Source organism: Taeniopygia guttata, chromosome 15, assembly GCF_048771995.1.
Source record: "Taeniopygia guttata chromosome 15, bTaeGut7.mat, whole genome shotgun sequence".
Classification (NCBI taxonomy): Eukaryota; Metazoa; Chordata; class Aves; order Passeriformes; family Estrildidae; genus Taeniopygia; species Taeniopygia guttata.
This window is the reverse complement of record NC_133040.1, coordinates 10,369,381-10,387,389: the sequence shown is the minus strand read 5'-3', so window position 1 is coordinate 10,387,389 and position 18,009 is coordinate 10,369,381. Positions and strand designations below refer to the sequence as shown.

Sequence of the window (18,009 nt, the reverse complement as noted above, 5' to 3'; positions counted from 1 at the left end):
TGCGAGGTTCTACCTACAGAGCTCATTTCTAACTGCTCTCACAACCCTGCAAACCCAATAATTCTGTCCATTCCCCCAAAAATACCAGTTTCTCCTAATGCCAGTCTGTCACTGTGTGGCACTCAGGACACCTGGGGATGCTCTGAAGAACACCCTGCACACTGAGAAGGGTCAGTCTGTGCCCTCCACCCTGGGCACCTGAGCCCCAAAGCATCCCTGCAGCCAAAAAAGTCCCCCACAGCTCCAATTCTTCAACTCCCAGGCACAGGTGTGCCTCAATTTTAAGTTCCTCACTTGTACCAAGAAGTCCTAGTTTCAAATACTCCTTATAGTGATTTAGATTTGTGTTATGACTTCAGGAGCACACACTGTAATGTGAGGCAAAAATAAATCTTCTGTTCTATTAAAAAAAATCCTCAATTTTTAAAATAGACTCACCCTACTGACACACAACCATTTCAATAAAGACACCTGAAGAATCATGTCTGGTATTACCCAAACAACACTGAAATCTAAACCCAACTGGATGTCACAGAATCATGGAATGGCTGGGGTTGGAAAGGACCTTAAAGATCCACCCTCATCCCATGGGCAAAGCCACCTTCCTCTAGACCAGGTTGCTCAGAGCTCCTGAATACCTTCATTAGATGCCAACTGCATTCAAATGCTTTTAAAAACACCAAGCTGGGGCTGAGTACAACCTACCCCCCAGAATAATAGGCCCTTATAAAAGAGAGCTCACAGGGTAGTCAAAAAATCAAAAGGAACTTCTCTCAGTGAACATAAATAACCCTTCAATAAATTCTGCCGAAATAAGCAAAGCCATCAGAGAGCCATGAAAGGCCTTAATGAGGAAAAAATGAAAAACCACTAAACTATCACCTGACTCATTTCCAACAAGCTTCTGCAACAGAACTGTGACCTCAGAGCATCACACATGCTGGGGGCATTGGCTGACGGCAGAACTGCAGATTTGGGGTGCCCAGCAGGCATTTTCAGGATATTGCAGAGAGCTAATCTCACAAAAATCGAATGCAAATAACCTTTATTTAACTACCCATCAGCCTTAACTTTCCATAGGGCAGCTTCACAATGACAGGTTTGCTCTGGAGCAAATCTCACCATTTACCAAATCTTACATTTGTTAAATGGCCTCCAAGAGAACCGAAGCCTTGTGAACCTGGAACAGAATTTTTGCATAATATTCAGATTCTCCTCTATCTGGAAGTAATTTCACCAGATGTGGAACCCTCACATAATAGGCACAGCCCAATTTGATTTTTTGTTCTACTACAATCAAAAATGGGATGACCATGGTCACTCAGAACGTTGCCAAAGTCAAAGAATTTTACCAGTTCCATCTGCTGCCCTAGGTTTTAGAAGATCCTCCTTTTCCTCCATCAGCTACAGATCAAAAGTGAAAGAGTTTCTTGTCTTTACAAGAGAAACCACTCCCATTTTTAGTGACAAAGTATTCTTAGACCTGAAATAACTGGGTTCCTAGACTAGGCAGAAAGTTTGGAGTATTCCCTCTAAGCAACAACCCGAGTATTCCAGATTTTCCATCTCTTACCACATTTCCAAAATTACTCTTCCTACCCACACTTCTTCAAAAACAAACTGATTGTGCACATCCACATCAGCAAGAAGTCCCAACTTCTACATCAGCCAAGAATTAAAGCAGAAATTCTCTGATACATCAGGTCTCTTTATAGATCTGACCTCTTGTTTTCCAGCTACAACTGTTAATCACAAACCATTGGGAAAAAAAACCCCAACATATTCACCAAGATGAGAGAATAAATATATTTACCAATCCTACCAATGCAACAATTTAGCCAAAACTGTATCTTCTGCTAAAACCAAGGCCATCAACTTGAGTTTCATATTCCAAAAGGTGAAGACTCAAGTTCAAAGTATCATTTGACATTATCTTTGATGCAACATATGAAAAAAAAAAAACCTCGTGACCTTTACAAAAGCAGAAAGTAGATGGGTTTTGCCAGATGTTTAACATAATCTGGAACAGGAGAGTAACACAAAGAAATGGAGGTGAGCAAATCTAGGAACTTGGCACTGTTACCTAAAATCGCATTTTCATTAGGGTAAATGTAGCAAAAATTTTAAAAAAAATTATTTTGCATTGCACATATGTGGTTAAAGGTAAACCTGAGTGAAGGCAGGACAGCCTGGCAAATCCAAGCTGGAAACCTTTTGCTTTGGGGTAGCAAAGTTACAAACTCAGGACAAAGTAACATCTGAGCAATTAAACTTAGTGGCAACTCCTTGGGTCCAGCAGTTACACCTCAAGAAGCAAAGTCTCCATCGGGGCCCAAAAACTGCACTAGTAATGTTTTTTCCCAGCAACAACTTGCACATTTTTTTCTATTTTTATGAGTATTTCCTCAGCATCCCTCACCTCCCTCCTTAATGTTTACATGCCAAGTAGAGTGTTTGTATAAGCAAAACAAGGTCACGCATTTGTATTTTCCCAGTTATTGCAAGGGAAACAAAGTCATTCCTGGATGGGAAAGAAAGTCTCCAGTTTTCTTTCCAGCACCATCTTCACTTTGAAACAAAGAAAAAAATGCAGCCACACTGCAATTAAAGTCTGAAGCAGAAATGTAGCTACAAAGACTCGAATTTAAAGTGTGAATGGATGTTTCTGGAGCACTGACCGACATTGCTGCAGCTTGGAAAACAAATTTACAGGGTGCTCTAAAGAACTTTAGTGCAGAGAGTTGGCAAAGCTTTTCTTCTAAGAGAGAAATCTGAAGTGCAAGGTTTTATTTCAATGCAGTGTTTGGCTCTATAAAGTCAAAATGAATCGAAGATGTCAAATGAAGATGATGCAAGAAGTCCTGCAGCTTTATTTTCTGTAGTTTTTCCCCCCAATACTGACATCAATAATGTCAATTCCCATCTCCACACAGGGTGACAGCTTCTACAGCATGTGAATATGTAACAACCTGACTCAGGTCTGGCCCAGTGCACACCTGGAACCTGTTGATGGGCTTAGTCATGGAAGAACCTTCACAGACATTGCCATGAATCAGTTGTTAAATTAAAAGTTACTCAAAACCAGGGATATAACACCACCCTAAAGCACACTCACAGTGATAAGAGGCCTGCAGGTTAAACAGTCATTCTGCTCAGCTGTTTAGCACTAAAACCCACACAAAGATGTCAGAAGCAACTCAAAAACCTCTGACTGGCGCGTGTGAGCAGACCTTCAGAACAGTCACTGCCCTTAAATTCCAGCACCTTGGAATTCAACATTCCCCTTCCCTCGGGACAGGACAGTCACCATGCTCTCAAGAAAGGGATGTCAAGGAAAAAGGAAAATAAATGGAGGCAAGAAGTTTGTGTCTTTTTTTTTTGGTTTTTTTTTTGGAGACTGAACCATGAGGTGGTTTCAGTTTCAGCTTTTTGATGGGAAAAAGCCATTTTTAAACGACAGAAACTCTGTGTATTCTTACAGGATCCCCCAAGCCCAGTTAGGCAAGCAAGTTACCAAAATGAAAAATCCTTCTGCCACAATTGTAACAAGACAAGAAACATCAAACCCTGACCCTGAGGTGTTTTACCTTCAGATAAAATAACAATAGGGAAAAAGGAACAAAAAGAGGATGGAGATGCAGGAAGGCTGTGATAGATGCAACTTGCAGCCAGAGGACAGCTAACCCTCCTGTGCTTGCATAACAGCAAAACTCCACTCAAACACAGAAAGTAGATGTTAGATAACGTTCTGATAGCACAGGGAGCAAGTTTGTGAACCAAGTCTACATTCCCCCTAATTACAGCTTGCTGTGCTATTGGCATCTCCCCTGCAGCCCAAGCCCATCTGCCATAGTGCACATTAAACAAACACAGCACTCCACTTGGGGCCTCTTTTTTATCTCACACGCCTTCAAGGATGCCTTCATTTCTGATTTTTCCCTTTGTCCAAAAGCAATTAATAGGATGGTAAAAAAACACTGCTTGTTCACACGGGATTTTACATTTTCTAATCTGAAATACAGATGTGCAGCAGTATGAACCCATGGAGACAAGGCAGCGAGCAGAGCTGACCCTTCCCTCATGATCAGAGGTAGAAGGACAAGTGCTCAGCCCAATTCTTCCAGTAACAAACCCACAGCAGAAAATGAGGGCCAGGACAGTTAATTATCAATGAGTTTTCTGCCCAAACTAAGCTTTCAAGAGCAACTTAGCCATGAAAAGCAGTGGGTTTTTTGTCTGCACAGAATGTTGGTGCTGCAGGGAAATGAGCTGCTGGGCAGAAAGCTTGACATACACTGGAGGTGTTTAAGTTTTTATTAAAGAATATAATGCATCAAATTGATACTAAGATGCAGGACACCTAAATTTTCATTCACATGGCCAGATTTACAGAATGAACCATATTTGAATTTGCACTCCCCAGAAGTCCAAGGGGAAGTCCTGTGAAGGTGTTCCATGGGGCCCCAGCAGGCCTGGGACTGTGATTTTACAGACCCTCCATTCAGAAATAACTTGAAAAATTAAGAAACAAAGAGCATGAACACCTCTGAGGGAACACGTCAGTTGTTCAGCAGCCCCATCAGAACTCCCTAAGGAGTTCTGAAGTGGAATTTATCCAATAGAACCAGAAAGGCAACACTGGAAGGAGAAATCCAGTGGTTTTAATCATAAACTTGGGAGAGAATTTGAAGCTTACACGTCCAAATCTATGGGGGCAAGTGCTTGCCATCAGGCTGAATTTAAAAAAATAAGCTGGAGGTTTTGTTGCCCTTCACGTTAACCTCTACAGTGCCACTGTGTGTTGGCAGGGACAGAGCCCAGTAAACATCATGTCCCACCTAATGCCATATGTAAAAACTATTAAATCGGTGCTGTGAGCTGCTGAGGTATTGTTGTTGTTATTTATTTTGTCCTTTTCAACCCTTCCAAAGCTCTTCCGCTTCCAGTTCCACTGGCTGGGAACAAAGTAAAACCCTATTTCCAGTGATGTCCAACAATGGGGCCACTGTAAATTCTGTTTTATTGCCAGCGCACAAAACCGAATGGGATTAAACATCCAGTTGAAGAGGAAGATGAATAAAACTCGAAATGAAACTGCTCTGAGTGACTGTGACCTTCAGAACTGTTAACGTCCTGCTCTGATCGTTTGTTATGACCCCTGCAGCCCGGGAAAAATTCACAGCACTATAGAGTTTATTATGTGAGGGGAAAGAAAGGGGGAAAATGTGAGTGGATTTGCGTAGCTAATGATCTGAGAGCAGGAGCAGGATCAATCTGTCACAGGCAGCAAGCGTGGGGGGGGAGGAGGCGAGGAGCGGACTCAGCCTCTGCAAGATTCCTGCCCCAAAAATCTGGGAGAAAGCGAGGCCGCGCTCGGAGCCACCATCCAGCGGCGCGGCGAGGCCCGCCTTCCCGCGAGAATTTTATTGCGATTTCCATTATTAAAAAAAAAAAAAATCAAACAAAAATACTAAAAAAAAAAATTACAAATAATAACGATCCCTAGATATTAAAATAAATTTTAAAAATACAATTATTTTAATATCCCCCTTCCCCCCGGGTGAGCCGAGGGCGCTGCGCCGCCATCGCGGGGCCGGATCGCCGCCCCCTTCCCCGCCCGGGCCGCCCCCCGGCCCCGCCGCCATCGCTCGCGGCCCTTCCCGCGCCGGCCCCGACACGTGCGGCCCGCGCCCCCCGCTCCCCCCGCTCCCTCCTCAGCAGGCGGGTCACGTCGGCCCGGGGGAAGCGGCGCCCCCCGCCCCGGGCCCCCGCGGGGGGCCGAAATGGAGCCTCGGCGCCGTGCCCTCCCCGCGCCTGAAGGGCACCGGCCGCGGCCCGGCCTCGCCCCGGCACTGCGGAACCCCCTCGGCGGGGCCGCCAGCGCCGCGCCCGCCGCCATCGCGGCCCCCGCCCCGGCCCCGCCATGCTGCGGGCCCCGCGCCCCCCCTCCCTCCCTCCCGCCCTCCCTCCCGGCCGCCGCCGCCGCCGCCCATGGAGGCCGGTGCGGGGCGAGGGGGGGGGGGAGGGGGGCGGCGAGGGCGGGCGAGCGGCGCCCGCGCCGGGCCCGGGGCCGGTCCCGTGGCACTGCGCACCCACCTGCCCATGTTCTGCCTCCCCGCGGCTGACGGGAGGCCGGGGCCGCCGCCGCCGGGGGGCTTGCGGTTGTTGCCGGCGGGCTGCGCCGCCGCCGCCGCTTGCTTGAGGGACATGGCGAGGAGGGAAGGGAGAGCGCCGGGAGTCGCGCCGGGCTGGGTGCGCTCGGCCGGTCCGCGCTGCGCTGGCGGGGCCGGGGCGCCGCTGGCTCGGCCGGTTGCTCCCAAACAGTGCGAGCGGGGCGGAGGGAGCGGAGCGCGGCGCGGAGGGATCCGCGGAGGGAAGGGGGGGGGCGGGCGGCGGCCGGGCCGCGCCGCGGGGTGAGGGCGGCGGCGGGGCCGGGGGGCGCGGCGGCCACACCCGCGGGCTCGGGGCACCCCCGCGGGGCCGGCGAGGGGCGGCGGGGCTGCGGCGGCGGGCGCGGGGCGGGCGGCGGCGCGGACTCTTTACGGGAAGTCGGAGGGCGCGGCGGCGGTGCTGCGGCGGGTGAAGGGGCGGGGAGGGAGGGGGGGACACGTGAGGCGGCGGCGGCGCGGGACGGCGGCAGCGCCCGCCCGGCCCGGCCGTGAGGCCCCGGCGGGGTCGGGGGAGTCCCCGAGCCCGCTCAGCCCCCTCCGGTGACACCGGGCGGGTCGGCCCTGCACGGCCCCCGCGGGCCGCGATCCCCGCGCTGCGGGCCCGCAGGCCGCGGCCTGGTGCGGCCCGGCCGCGCTCGCCCCTCCCCGGGCCCCAGCGAGCGGCGGGCTCGGCCCGCAGCGCATCGTTCAAAAGAAACCAAGCGTCCAAAGACAACGAAATGGAGGAAAAATGGCCGAGCCGGGGGAGGAGGGCAGGGCCCGATCCGCAGAGAGCCCGAGCCGTCGCTGCCAAACACATCCCTGCTCCTGGGGGAAAGCAAGATGGGGCCGGAGGATGGCTGCTTTACCTGCAGTGCCCCTCCATCTTACACATTTCGGAGCAGTCACGTCTTCCCCTCCTAGTAATGAAATTTAAATTTGCATTGCGCTGATGGGTAAAATATTTAAGCTCAAGACGCCAGTTCTCCCCTCACTCCGTGTTACCTGTCCACCATCAGCAGGCTCCCTGCAGAAATCCAGGGTGCTGTGGTTGTGTGTGGAACCTGCTTGGTGCAGAGTGGGAATTTCACCAAACCAAAACCCATACACAAAAATAAAGCCTGGTCTGGCCTATTAAAAAAAAAAAAAAAAATGCACATACAGGATTAGTAAGAGCAGATGCAACTTGAAAACCAAGAGCTAAATTGATTTATAGCCATGGTTACTCGAAATGCTCAGAGTTTAATCTATTCATAGAAATGCTCTAGAAATCCCACAGGATTCCAAAGGAATAAAAAGGAGCAGTGCTCTTAGGCAGGCATTATTTATACACCTTGCTCCTAAAGCAACAGCTTTCCCATGCGCTTGAAAGAGTTGTGGGTGGCAGCACACAATGGTAAAAAGATAAAATATTGAACAGCTTTCTTAAATTAGCATTTTCCTTACATTTTACCTTTTAAACTGATTGCTTTGTTTTACCTCACAGGCCCAAGTAACCTTGTGGTTAGCACTTTCTAAGCTAGATGACAGATCCTACCCCAATGGGCTCAGCATTGAGTTTTCCCATAGAAAATACTCTTAACAGAGATGGTGATTTAAAGAAATTTCATGTTTTAATCCTTTCAGTGAACTCACAAGATGCTTCACTATTTCACAGCCACAGAACTGAGTGAGAAGGACGCTGATGGTTTCTGGAGCCCAAGAGTTTCTGTGGAAGATGTCAGCACCTGCACAGCCAAAGGTTACCACTGGCACCAATTTTGGGAGCATTTACTGTAAGAGCAGGAATCTGGTTCACTGTATGTGATAGGATAAATAAATCCCTAAGAGCAGCTAAGAAAAATCCTTTATATATATTTGTGCAAAACACACTAGCATGAAAAAGCAATATAAGACAATATATAACAATATAGTAGTAGTAATAATAACAATGCTAATGATAATAATAATAGTTGTAGTAGTATATAGATGTATATAAAAATATAATAAATATATAGGGCCCAAAAGAGGCTATGAAGATGTTGAAGGGTCTGTGCAGGGCCAGGATTGGACTGGATGATCCTCATGGGTCCCTTCCAACTCAGGATATTCCATGAATCTGTGAACCAATCTCTTTAGGGTGCTCTTTTTAAGTTCTACGGCTTTGTGTTAGTCATGAACCTTGAGCAACTTTGAAAAGGAAGTTGTTAATAAAAAGCACAAGGAAGTCTGATAAGAGAGTGAGTAGAACTCGTCCAGGTCACTTAACGTGGGGTTTTTAGAGGATATCACTTCAATGCTTCTCCAGCCTGGAATGTTCACAGCTCACAGCAGTTAGTGACTGTTTCTGTGGCTGAAGATTAAGGACCACAAAAGCACCTGCACAGTTTGAAGGGGCTGTGGGGCAAAGATGGAACCCTTGATAGCCAAGAATGTAAAAAAATACCAGAACCAAGTTCCACAGGCAGAGACAGTTTCTCAGACATTACATGAGCACACTAAAGTACATTTTAGGATGACATTACATGCTCAGAAAGCAGGGTATGAATGGGCTGGTGTTCACATCCTCAGTAATGACTCAAGAGCAGTTGCAGTTTGACTTGTTTTCCCCTTCAATGTATTATTTGTTTTCTTAAGCTCTGTTTGCCTTTCGTTGTGCCCTCCCTTTTTTCTTTGTTGAGCATCTTTATAAAAAAGCAGGTTAAAAGTAAATATAGAAGTGATAATTTAAAATAGCTCAGCAATTACCACCAGAGAATCTGCAGGGTGGTTTCAGTGGCAGCCACCTTCTCCAGGGACACCTCCTCCTCCCCAAATTCCCAGTATAATGGGATTCTACTGCTGTTAGGGCACATCATTGCCTTTACTTCTTCCTGAATATGCTTTTCTTGATAACCCACCATTCCCAATAGTTATTATTTTATCGCTTGGTTTTATCAATTTCTCACCCTTTTTTTTGCTCTTCCCCACCATTTATAGCTGACATTTTGGATGTCATTGATGTGACAAAGAGCAGCGAACAGTGGATGTGGTGGTTTAGCTGGAGAAAAATTCAGGATTCAATCAAGAAAGCAAGGAAACAATTCCTAATGGAGAATCATGTTCCCTTTTGCCTCTCCTGTCCACAATCCAGGTCAGAGCTGTTCCTTTCCAGGACTGCTGTTTCCCTCCAGATGTGTGAGGACCTGTGCAGGCTGTATTTGCATGTGGAGATGAATGAGGCTGATAATAGCAGCACTTAGCAGGAAGTGCCGTGTGATGTAACATTTCCTTGATCTAACCTGCTGCTCGTCTTGTGCTCCCTTCCCTGAGCTACCCAGGGTGATCCTCAACAGCATCCAGCAAGACAAAACACGCCTGGGTACACAGGGACAGCAGCACGGGCACAGGGGTCTGCTTTAAGCAAAATCAGCTGCTGGAGAAGCTCAGAGAGCTGAGCTTTGTCACACACGTGTTTTCCCTGAAGATTTCAGTTCTTCGGTGCCATTATCCCCACCCCTCCTCTCGGAGGGTAAAGCTTTGTGGACAGTGCTGTGAGCACAGGGATCTCCAAACACTTGGAAGGATATTAAAAGAACAAATCAGGTGCTGACACACGGCAGAGCTTCCCAGAGAGATCCGATGTAGCTCGTCAGCAAAGCTGCCCTCAGTTCTGACTGAGGACACACCCCTGGCCAGACCAGAATTGGTACCACAGCAAAACCAAACCCCAAATTCCAAACCAACCACGCGGAACAGCTGCTGCCACCTCTGCCTTCCCCCCCTACCCTGATCTTCCCATTGCTTCCAGCTCCCAAATTCCCAGCTCAGCTCTGAGCAGAGACCAGCTCCCATCAGATTCAGTTTTTGATCTGCACTTGCAGTTTTATTGCCATTTCTTCCCAATCCTCAGCCGTGCAGCCAGGGCATGGCTGATGGATGTCCCTGCTGGGCCATGCATCCAGCTGCTTCTCCTGCAACCAGCAGGAGATGAAGGGAAATGCTGATGTCCACAGAGCTCTGGAGGGAGGCACAGAAGTGCCAGAGCTTGTACAACCCTCGAATGACCCTTGCTCTCAATTTCCACAGGCCTTGGACACAACAAGGGCATTTCCTTCCTCAGCCAGCAAAGCTCCAGGATCCATCTGATGATGCTGTGGCTCTGCAGCGATTATTGGGACAGAGCTGCAAACTGGGAGACACCAACCCTGCCCAGCAAAGCGCCAGGAAATCGCCAACCAGGTGCTTTTTTGCCTTTAGATTTCACATTTTTAGAAAGAGGAGGGGGGAACCCAGCCTGGCTCCTGCTAAGCAGCAGCAGCAGCAGCAGCACACAAAGCAATCGTTATGCCAAGATTTAGCTGTTAAATCCCTCAAGATCTGGTGCTCACAGAGCATAAACAACCTTTGCCTCCCAGCCTGGCCGAGCTGTACCTCCAGGCTTCCCAGCACAGCCACACAGACCCTCCCATACCCATCCTCTCCCCAGCCCTTCGCTGAGGCTGCCGTGCCAACAAGAAAGCCAGTTGCCATGGCATTTTTTCCCCCTACAGACAGATGTCCATTAAAAACCAAGTCAGCCTCAGGTTTGCTTCACAGAGCGGCTTTCAGTTGTTATTACCAGCCTGCAAGGAATTTCCACAGTAGCCCTTCACCTCAGATGTTTCAACGTACTTCAGGATTAATCCCTGAGGATTAGAAGGAAACTACTACAGAGCAGGCACAGGTATGTTCAAAGGACAAATTTAGGATTATGATTGTGGTTTATGTTTTTGGCAGATGACAACCACATGACTGTGTTTGGAAAGGGTTGAATTTGTTACCTCTGGTGCTCTTTCCCCTGTTCACTGTGCTAAAATCATCAGGCAAATTGGAAGTGAGATGTGAAACTTTCCCCTCCTCTGGGATGTCTCATGTGGGGCTCAGATCTGGGATTTTGGCTTTAGGAAGAACCTGCCACTCCTGGACATGGGCATCAAGCGAGGCTCCATCCATGGAGATGGGAAAGCCCAGGTAGTTCCTGTGAGCAGGGCCAAGCACTTCCAGCAACCACATGGCTCTAGGAGCAATGTCTTCTTCCTTGGCCACATTTTTGATTGAAGAATGGAAAAAGGGATGAATGGATCCCATACTCGCCCTCATCCCATCCTAGGGGCCAAGGGCCTTTTGGAAGTGTCCCTTGGGAAAAACAGAGGAGCTTTCTACTGCAGTGCTGGCAGTACATTCCCAGCATCTCTGCAGGGATGGGTTTGATGGGAACAGTCAGGTATTTTTATTTGGACTCCAACAGTGCTGAATGTGTGAGAATAGACACTGAAATTTAACTGTACAGTGGAATTAACTGCAGTACTTAGCACTGCAGTGCTAGAAATCCTGGGTGATGTCCAGGGCGGGATCTCCTCTCTCACATCTGGCTCTGAACTTGGCAGGGCTTCCACAGCATTCCTTGTTTAAGCTGTGGCTCCTGGAAAACCTCAGCCTTCAGAGACTTTGGAGCCACCATTGCAGCTCAGAGTCCTGCATCCAGGCTGGCTCACAGGGAGGTTTCCACTGGAGCCTGGATCTTTGAGGGAGCCAAGTGCCACAATTCCAGCTGCAGGAACGACAGCTCCTCGTGGCTTGGGATGCAGCAGGGTCTGAGCACACCCCAGCTGCAACGGCAGCACTCCCTTCCAGGCTCTCAGTCACTTCCCAAGGCGACACATTTGGATTTCTCCTCTCACTTACAGCAAGAACAGCTGCAAATATGATCAAAAATATCTAATCCTCTTAAACTGCTTCTGCAGTTTGACTCGATCACTGCAGAGGAAAATGCTGTGATTGCAGAGTTCTGCCTGCATTCCCACATAAGCCTCAGCTTTTACACCATTGATCATTCCTCCACATTGATTTTTTTGGAAGGAGGACAAGGTGTTTGGCATCTTGTGATGAAACTGAGGGGGTTTTTCAGGAAGGGTTGGAGGCCAGGAGCTCCCAGATCCCAGGGCAGCACTTGGCTCTTGGTCCTCCTTCACTGAACAAGCAGAATCCAGCTGGGATTTCTTCTTCACCAGAAAACCAGAGCATGTTTGAAAGCTGCCAAGGAGAATTGCTTGGGAAAAGTTCTCTTTGCTCCTTGTGCAAGCCCTGCACTTGCAGAAGGAAACTCTTGGCACAGCTGTGCTTGGACAAGACCATCCAGCTTCTCCTCCAGCTGCAGCAGCATCCCTGTGTCCTGTGGATAACTGTGGATAACTCCAGCTCACCCATCTCGCTTGGCCACATCTCCCACTCAGCTCTTCCAGCCCTCACAGGTTTTCCAACAGGTTTTCCACACAGACCATGGATTCCAGCCAACAGCACCAGGAGTTTCTCCAGCCTAAGTTAATTCTGTTTGGCTAAGATTCCCAGTAGTGCAGAGGAATTGTTCTGGGAGATCTAGTCCTGGTGTGGACGCTAAAATGATTTATTGTGGGTCTGGTTTAGTTTTACAGAACTCTGACACACAGATCATGAAGCTGCTTTGGAACCTCATTCGCACCTGTAAGTGGGGGTGTCCCAGCACCCCAAAGAGGAGCTTTTCCCAAGCTTCACCTGCTTAAACCCCTCTGCTGTACATGGCAAGAGGCTCTTCTTCCCCAAAGAATATCCCACATCAGTGGAGACTGATAAATATCACAAATAACATAAAATGAGGGAAGAGGAGACTGGGAGGCAGAAGCCTGTAAATTATTGTCAAAAGCATCATCTTTGCATCCCACACTGACATTGTCCTCCGAGGCCATTGCCACCACATAAGGACACAGAAAACAGGCAAAGAAACCAGCTCATAGCAGTCTGTCTCCAGGAAAATCAGCACAACCAGGATCTCAGGCTGGGAATAAAGCATGTGCATAACACAGCTCTTCTCACCCACTGCCCTCGGGCCCACAAACCCAGAGAACCTCTCTAACCACCAAATCAGCACATTTCTGAACCTGCAAAAACCAAAATCTCAGTTTCCTGGTGAGCTCAGAGCTCAGCTCCCAGCAGCAGCAAAGCTTTCCACAGCTTCCAGCCTCAGTACAGCTCAGGAAACCCTCCCCAAAGAGCCCCCACCTACCTCAGCTCCAGCTCTGCAGCAACCCCCCCCAGGTGCAGCAGCTTTGGAGGAGCTGTTGGTCCTGAAGAAGGTTCAACAGGGCCCAATTTCCTGGTGGGGAAGTAAACATTGTTCTCCCGGAGGTGTTTGATGTTTTTAACCAGCTTGGGATGGAAGGAGTTTGACTCTCCAGCTCCCTGGGAGAAGGTGGAAGGAAACCACGCGAGTGTGTTGAGGTTTGTTGTCTAACTCAATTAACCAATTACTTCCAGGTCAAGAAGGGGCAAAGCTATAACTGCTCTTGCTGCTATAAATAATGTTTGCTCAGGGGTGGTGCAGGGGCAGGAAACTGTAGGTGTGGGGCTTTTGCTTGGAATGAAAGCAAATATCTCTGATTGCTTCCTGCTCCCAGCAAACCTGTCCCTGTTTTACTGTTGCTCCTTGGATTCTGAGGTGAACCCAAGCACAATTCTTGCCTTGGGAAACATGTGCAGGAATTCAGGCTGCGGGAGGAATACACAAATATCCCTCCTGTGCTGCAAAACACGTCCCAAATGCTGCTGGCTCTCCTGGTGTGAATCTCCTTTGGAGCAGCTGGATGAGTTTACCTTTAAAACACAGTTATTAGACCAAAATGCCCATTTATGTAAAAAAAAAAAAGTAGGGAAGGAGGTTTTGGGAAAATGGATGTGAATTTCTCAGTGCTCAAAGGAAAACAGACAAGTCAGTGCAGATCAAGGCAGGAATTTTCCAGTGGGCCTTAGGGAATTGGGCTTCAGGAGAAAGGTAGAGGGTGTTGGACAGCAGAGCAGCCCCTTGGAGGGCATGGCCACGGGGGGCTCCAGCTCAGACAGATGGTTTTCTTTGGGCACAAGCCAGAGGTGTCACCTCACCCAGGACTTTGGCTCCTCTACAGAATGGTGACATGGAGGGGATGAATATTAAGGGACAGGTTCTTCCCAAGGGACAAAAAAATGAACAAGACCCTGGAACCAGAAACAGCAATGTCAGGTGTGTCATCCCAAACTGCCAACCCAGCTTTGCCATGGCTCAGGTGGAACATTCCTGTCATGGTGCAGTGTCCCCCAGCTGCCCAAAACTTCCCTCCCAAGCAGGGAGCACAGCAAACCCCTGTGCTGGTAAGCTGGGGAAAGGTGTGTTCCTTCCAGGATTTCCAAATTTTAAAAAGTCTATTTCAAGGGTTGTAACCACAGCAGGAGCTCGGCCAATCTCAGCTGTCCAGTGCTGGTGATTTTCATGCTGCTGCAGCCTCCTGCTGTGGGGACAGTGAGTCACAGCCAGCGCTGACCTGCTGCTCCACTTGCTGATGTCACAATTTGACCACAGGCTGAGGTGCCAGTGCCAAAGCTTTTCCCAGGCACTTGTGGGTCTGGATGAGGAGTAAGGAAAAGTCACAGCCCAGCCTGAGCTGGGACCTTTCCCTTTACCACAAGCCCCATTTCCTTGTGGGAAGTGTCCCAAGGGAAGGAGGAGTGTCCCAGTGATCTAGAGCAGTGAATTAAACACCCAGACAGACACTGCAGGCTCTCTGCTCACCTGGGATGGTTTAAGGAGAAGCTGGAAGGGACTCAAGGACTGAGAGTTATTTGGTTTAACACAAAGACTTTTCCAATTCTTGCTTTTTCTGCACAAGCTGCCCAGAGGTAACTGCCCAGCCTTATCTGCTCCTATCAGCTCAGCTGGACCCAACTTTCCAAGCCCAAAGAAGGCCAAGAGCTCATTTGGACAGCTTTGCCTTTGAGTTAAAAACTATCAGACTTCCAAAATAACCTCCTCCCTCCCCTCCAGTGGAACACACAGACAGAAAGAACTGCACGCTGGTTTAATTTTCCATCACATTTTTTGAAAATGAATTCCAAGATACAGTACAGCATCTTTAGTGTTCTACACAAAGCAAGCCTTCAGCAAAAGGTCAGAGGATCTTAATGGTGTAAAAATATATCTTAAATAAAATAGTTTCTCTAGGAGAGCAAGCTGTGCTGTACATCTCGAGGTCCTTAGAGTCATTTACAGAAGGCAGAGGCCTGGTAATACAATCCACACACTGGAAAAGTGAGTGTACATTCCTGCTACAAAGTCAGAAAAGGTCCAAGTTCCAGGTGGTGGGGGCAGATCTCCAAACCCAAGCAGGGGATACCCAGAGTGCACTAACAGCCCTGTAATTCCAGTGAGGAAGTTCAACTCTCTCTGTCCATGTAGCCAGGAAACAGATGAGAACCACCCGCCCTGCCGGGGTCATTCCAGGGACTGGGACTTGTCCCTTTCAATGGGCCAAAAAAAGAACAACTTTAGCTATAAAGGACTGGCTGTTTCATGCCTGTGTTCCAGGCTGGACCTCCTCAGCCAGAGATGTTTCAGTGTTCCAAACTAAGGTCATGATTGTTCCAGCAAGGATCAGGATCATCCTGTGGCCTGGGAAGACAACTGGGGACTCCCCTGCCATTTTTAACAAAAGATCAGCCTTTAAATGCTCTGATTCTGAGCACAACAACCAGGACAGTCGCTTCTCCAGGGGAAAACTTCCCACCTCAGAGCATCGAGTCTTAGATTCTAAGTGAAAGCCAACAAAAAACCCAAACCAAAGTAGATTTGTGCATAAAATTCCCTTCCAGGTCCTGTGTCCCTTTGGGGCAAGTCACACAGAAGCTTTGCCAGCTGAGGTTGTGGATAGTGCCACGTTTTGGTGAGCACAGGAACTGGAACCGAGAGCTGCAGCTCCTGCTGAGGACCCGGTGTGGGGACAGCGCCTCCAGCTCTCAGCAGCTCCAGGAATGTGGGAAGAGTCTGGAAAAGGCTGTGCCTGTCCCTCTCTCCTCACCTGGCTCTGAGGAGAACAGCTCTGGAGCTTACACCAGCACTGCCAGTGCAGCTCAGGCAGGGGACACACATGCAGCCAACTCCAGGAGCGCTGGGACGCTGGGAGTGCGTTCCCCAACTCACAGATGATTCCTCTTAATTTGTAGAAATACCTCTAAAATAACCACATTAAACAGCATTCAGAACACAAAACTTCCACCCTTTCTGCCCCACAGGCAGCACAGCAAGCACTGGCCTCTCAAAGGCCACCTTTAAAATTAAGAGAAATTTCCAGACCATTGGCCTTTAGGACTTGCCTGGTTTCTTACACCACTAAGATGGTTTATTTTCCACACCTCACTCCTTTTTCTTTCCACACTACAGTTCTACTCCTGCACAGGCAGCTCTGCAGTGTCAGGACTGCACATACTAAAAGGAGATGTATATAACCTAATTTACACTGTTTATTAAATTACTTCTTGAGAATGCTTTTAATCCAGGAGAACTGGAGAAGCTTTACACACCGGGCTGAGCCTGCTCTGTGGCACCCCTGCAGGGAATGGGATGTTGGACATGGACACACCCCACACCCCCCCACCCCAAAACACTCTCCAACAAAGTCAAATGCATGACAGGAGGGGCTCTGAAAAGGAGGGAAGGCAAAATGGTCACCAAGATCTGCCTAAAAACAGCTAAATAGTGCAGTGAAATGCTTTTAAATACCACAGACACCTCCACCGACTGGCAGCCAGTTTTATGAGCAGCTCTGGAGACAATTTCTAGCTGAGCTTTACTGAGCTGGTTGTCTCCAGCCCGAATCCCGACGTGAGCCTGGCCTGCTGCTGGCACAGCCAGTTCCAGGGTGGGAGCAGAGAATTCCTGGTCTCATTTCCCTCTCTTGCCACGGCCTCTCCTGGAGGAAGGTTTGCCCGTGCCTGCCGTGGAGGAGCTGGCAGAAGATGCCACTGCAATGTTGATCTGTCCTTCCTGAATCTCCTGGCGGGTCTCAGCTGGGAGGTGGTTGATTTTCTGCTGTGTCTCCAGGTAGAACATGACATCCCTCAGCTGCTCCTGGATCTCGGAGATCTGCAGGTCCTTCTGCTCACACGTTTCCTTCAACACCCTCTCCTCCTCCTTCAGTTTGTTCTGCAGCAAGGCCTGGTTTGCTCGCAAGCACTTGTTCAGTTCCTGCTCCTCCTTCAGCTCATTGGAGAGTTTTGCCACTTTGTTGTTCAGCTGGGAACACCTTGCAGGGAGAAGCAGGAGTCAGGACAGCAGCACTGCCCACCCAGACCAAACACCACCTCAGCCTTTTCACTGGATAACTGACCCCCAGCCCACCAACACCACCTGGAATTTGGTTTTCCAGCAAAGATGGGCAAGGGGAGGCAGTACAAGAAGACTCTGAAATCCTCCCCAGGCCAGGCAATTCCATCTCATGCCAAATGCCAACAGCACAGGCAACAGGCAGGGTGTGCCTGGGAGATGGAACTGACCTTGGACACACATCTGCAGCTTTTGAAATGGGTGCCAAAAAGGGCACAAGGATTACAAGGCACCCTGAGAGAGCTGAGGGCAGTCAGGGGCACTCCAAGACCCTCAAAATACCACTTCACTGGGAAGGAAGATGCTCCCACAAAGGTATCAGCCTTGTGATTCACAGACAGGGTTTCCTGCTCCTTTTGTCCTGGCAGTTTGCTGGCACCCTCCTCTGCCCATTTCCCACTCAGGAAGGTGAGCTGCATGGAGCTCAGTGCCTGTGCTCCCTGCTTCAGCCAGGACTGCTGGACAGAACCTGGGCTGGGAGGAACAGGAACACAGTCCCACCCAAGGACTGCATGATCCACAATTCCCAGGCTTGACACCTTTCCTCCAGGCACTTCCCAAGACCTGTGTTTTCCCCAGTGCTGGGTGATGCCCCTGCTGAGCTGCCTTTCATCCCTTTGGATGCACCCACCAAGGGCAGAACAGGCTGGCAACTCCCTTGGAGCAGGGAGAGGAAGGATCCCTGAATTCCAAACATGC

General features: G+C 49.2%; 2 protein-coding genes and 1 long non-coding RNA gene across 21 annotated transcripts in view; 1 reads left to right on the top strand and 2 right to left on the bottom strand.

Moving 5' to 3' along the window:
- Positions 1-6,376, bottom strand: part of ATXN2 (ataxin 2) — a 48,997-nt gene extending 42,621 nt beyond the window's left edge. For 8 of the 18 annotated variants that reach the window (XM_030285753.4, XM_030285762.4, XM_030285755.4 and 5 more), the window contains exon 1: positions 6,097-6,376. In XM_030285753.4, the coding sequence (XP_030141613.2) occupies positions 6,097-6,209 (113 nt within the window). In that variant the 5' untranslated portion in view covers positions 6,210-6,376. The remainder of the gene's footprint in view (positions 1-6,096) is intronic. The other 10 variants (XM_030285754.4, XM_030285758.4, XM_030285756.4 and 7 more) reach the window with 3 other exon arrangements.
- Positions 6,377-6,449: 73 nt separating this feature from the next.
- LOC115497450 (uncharacterized) lies at positions 6,450-16,132 on the top strand. 2 transcript variants are annotated; one of them, XR_012058376.1, is made up of 4 exons: positions 6,450-7,890; positions 9,108-9,261; positions 10,197-10,349; positions 10,661-16,132. It is a non-coding gene; the product is annotated as an uncharacterized lncRNA (long non-coding RNA). The 2 variants fall into 2 exon arrangements; XR_003963020.4 differs by having other exon boundaries at positions 6,450-7,924.
- Positions 14,996-18,009, bottom strand: part of BRAP (BRCA1 associated protein) — a 13,847-nt gene continuing 10,833 nt past the window's right edge. The window contains exon 12 of the mRNA XM_002196199.7: positions 14,996-17,230. Within this exon, the coding sequence (XP_002196235.2) occupies positions 16,870-17,230 (361 nt within the window). The 3' untranslated portion in view covers positions 14,996-16,869. The remainder of the gene's footprint in view (positions 17,231-18,009) is intronic.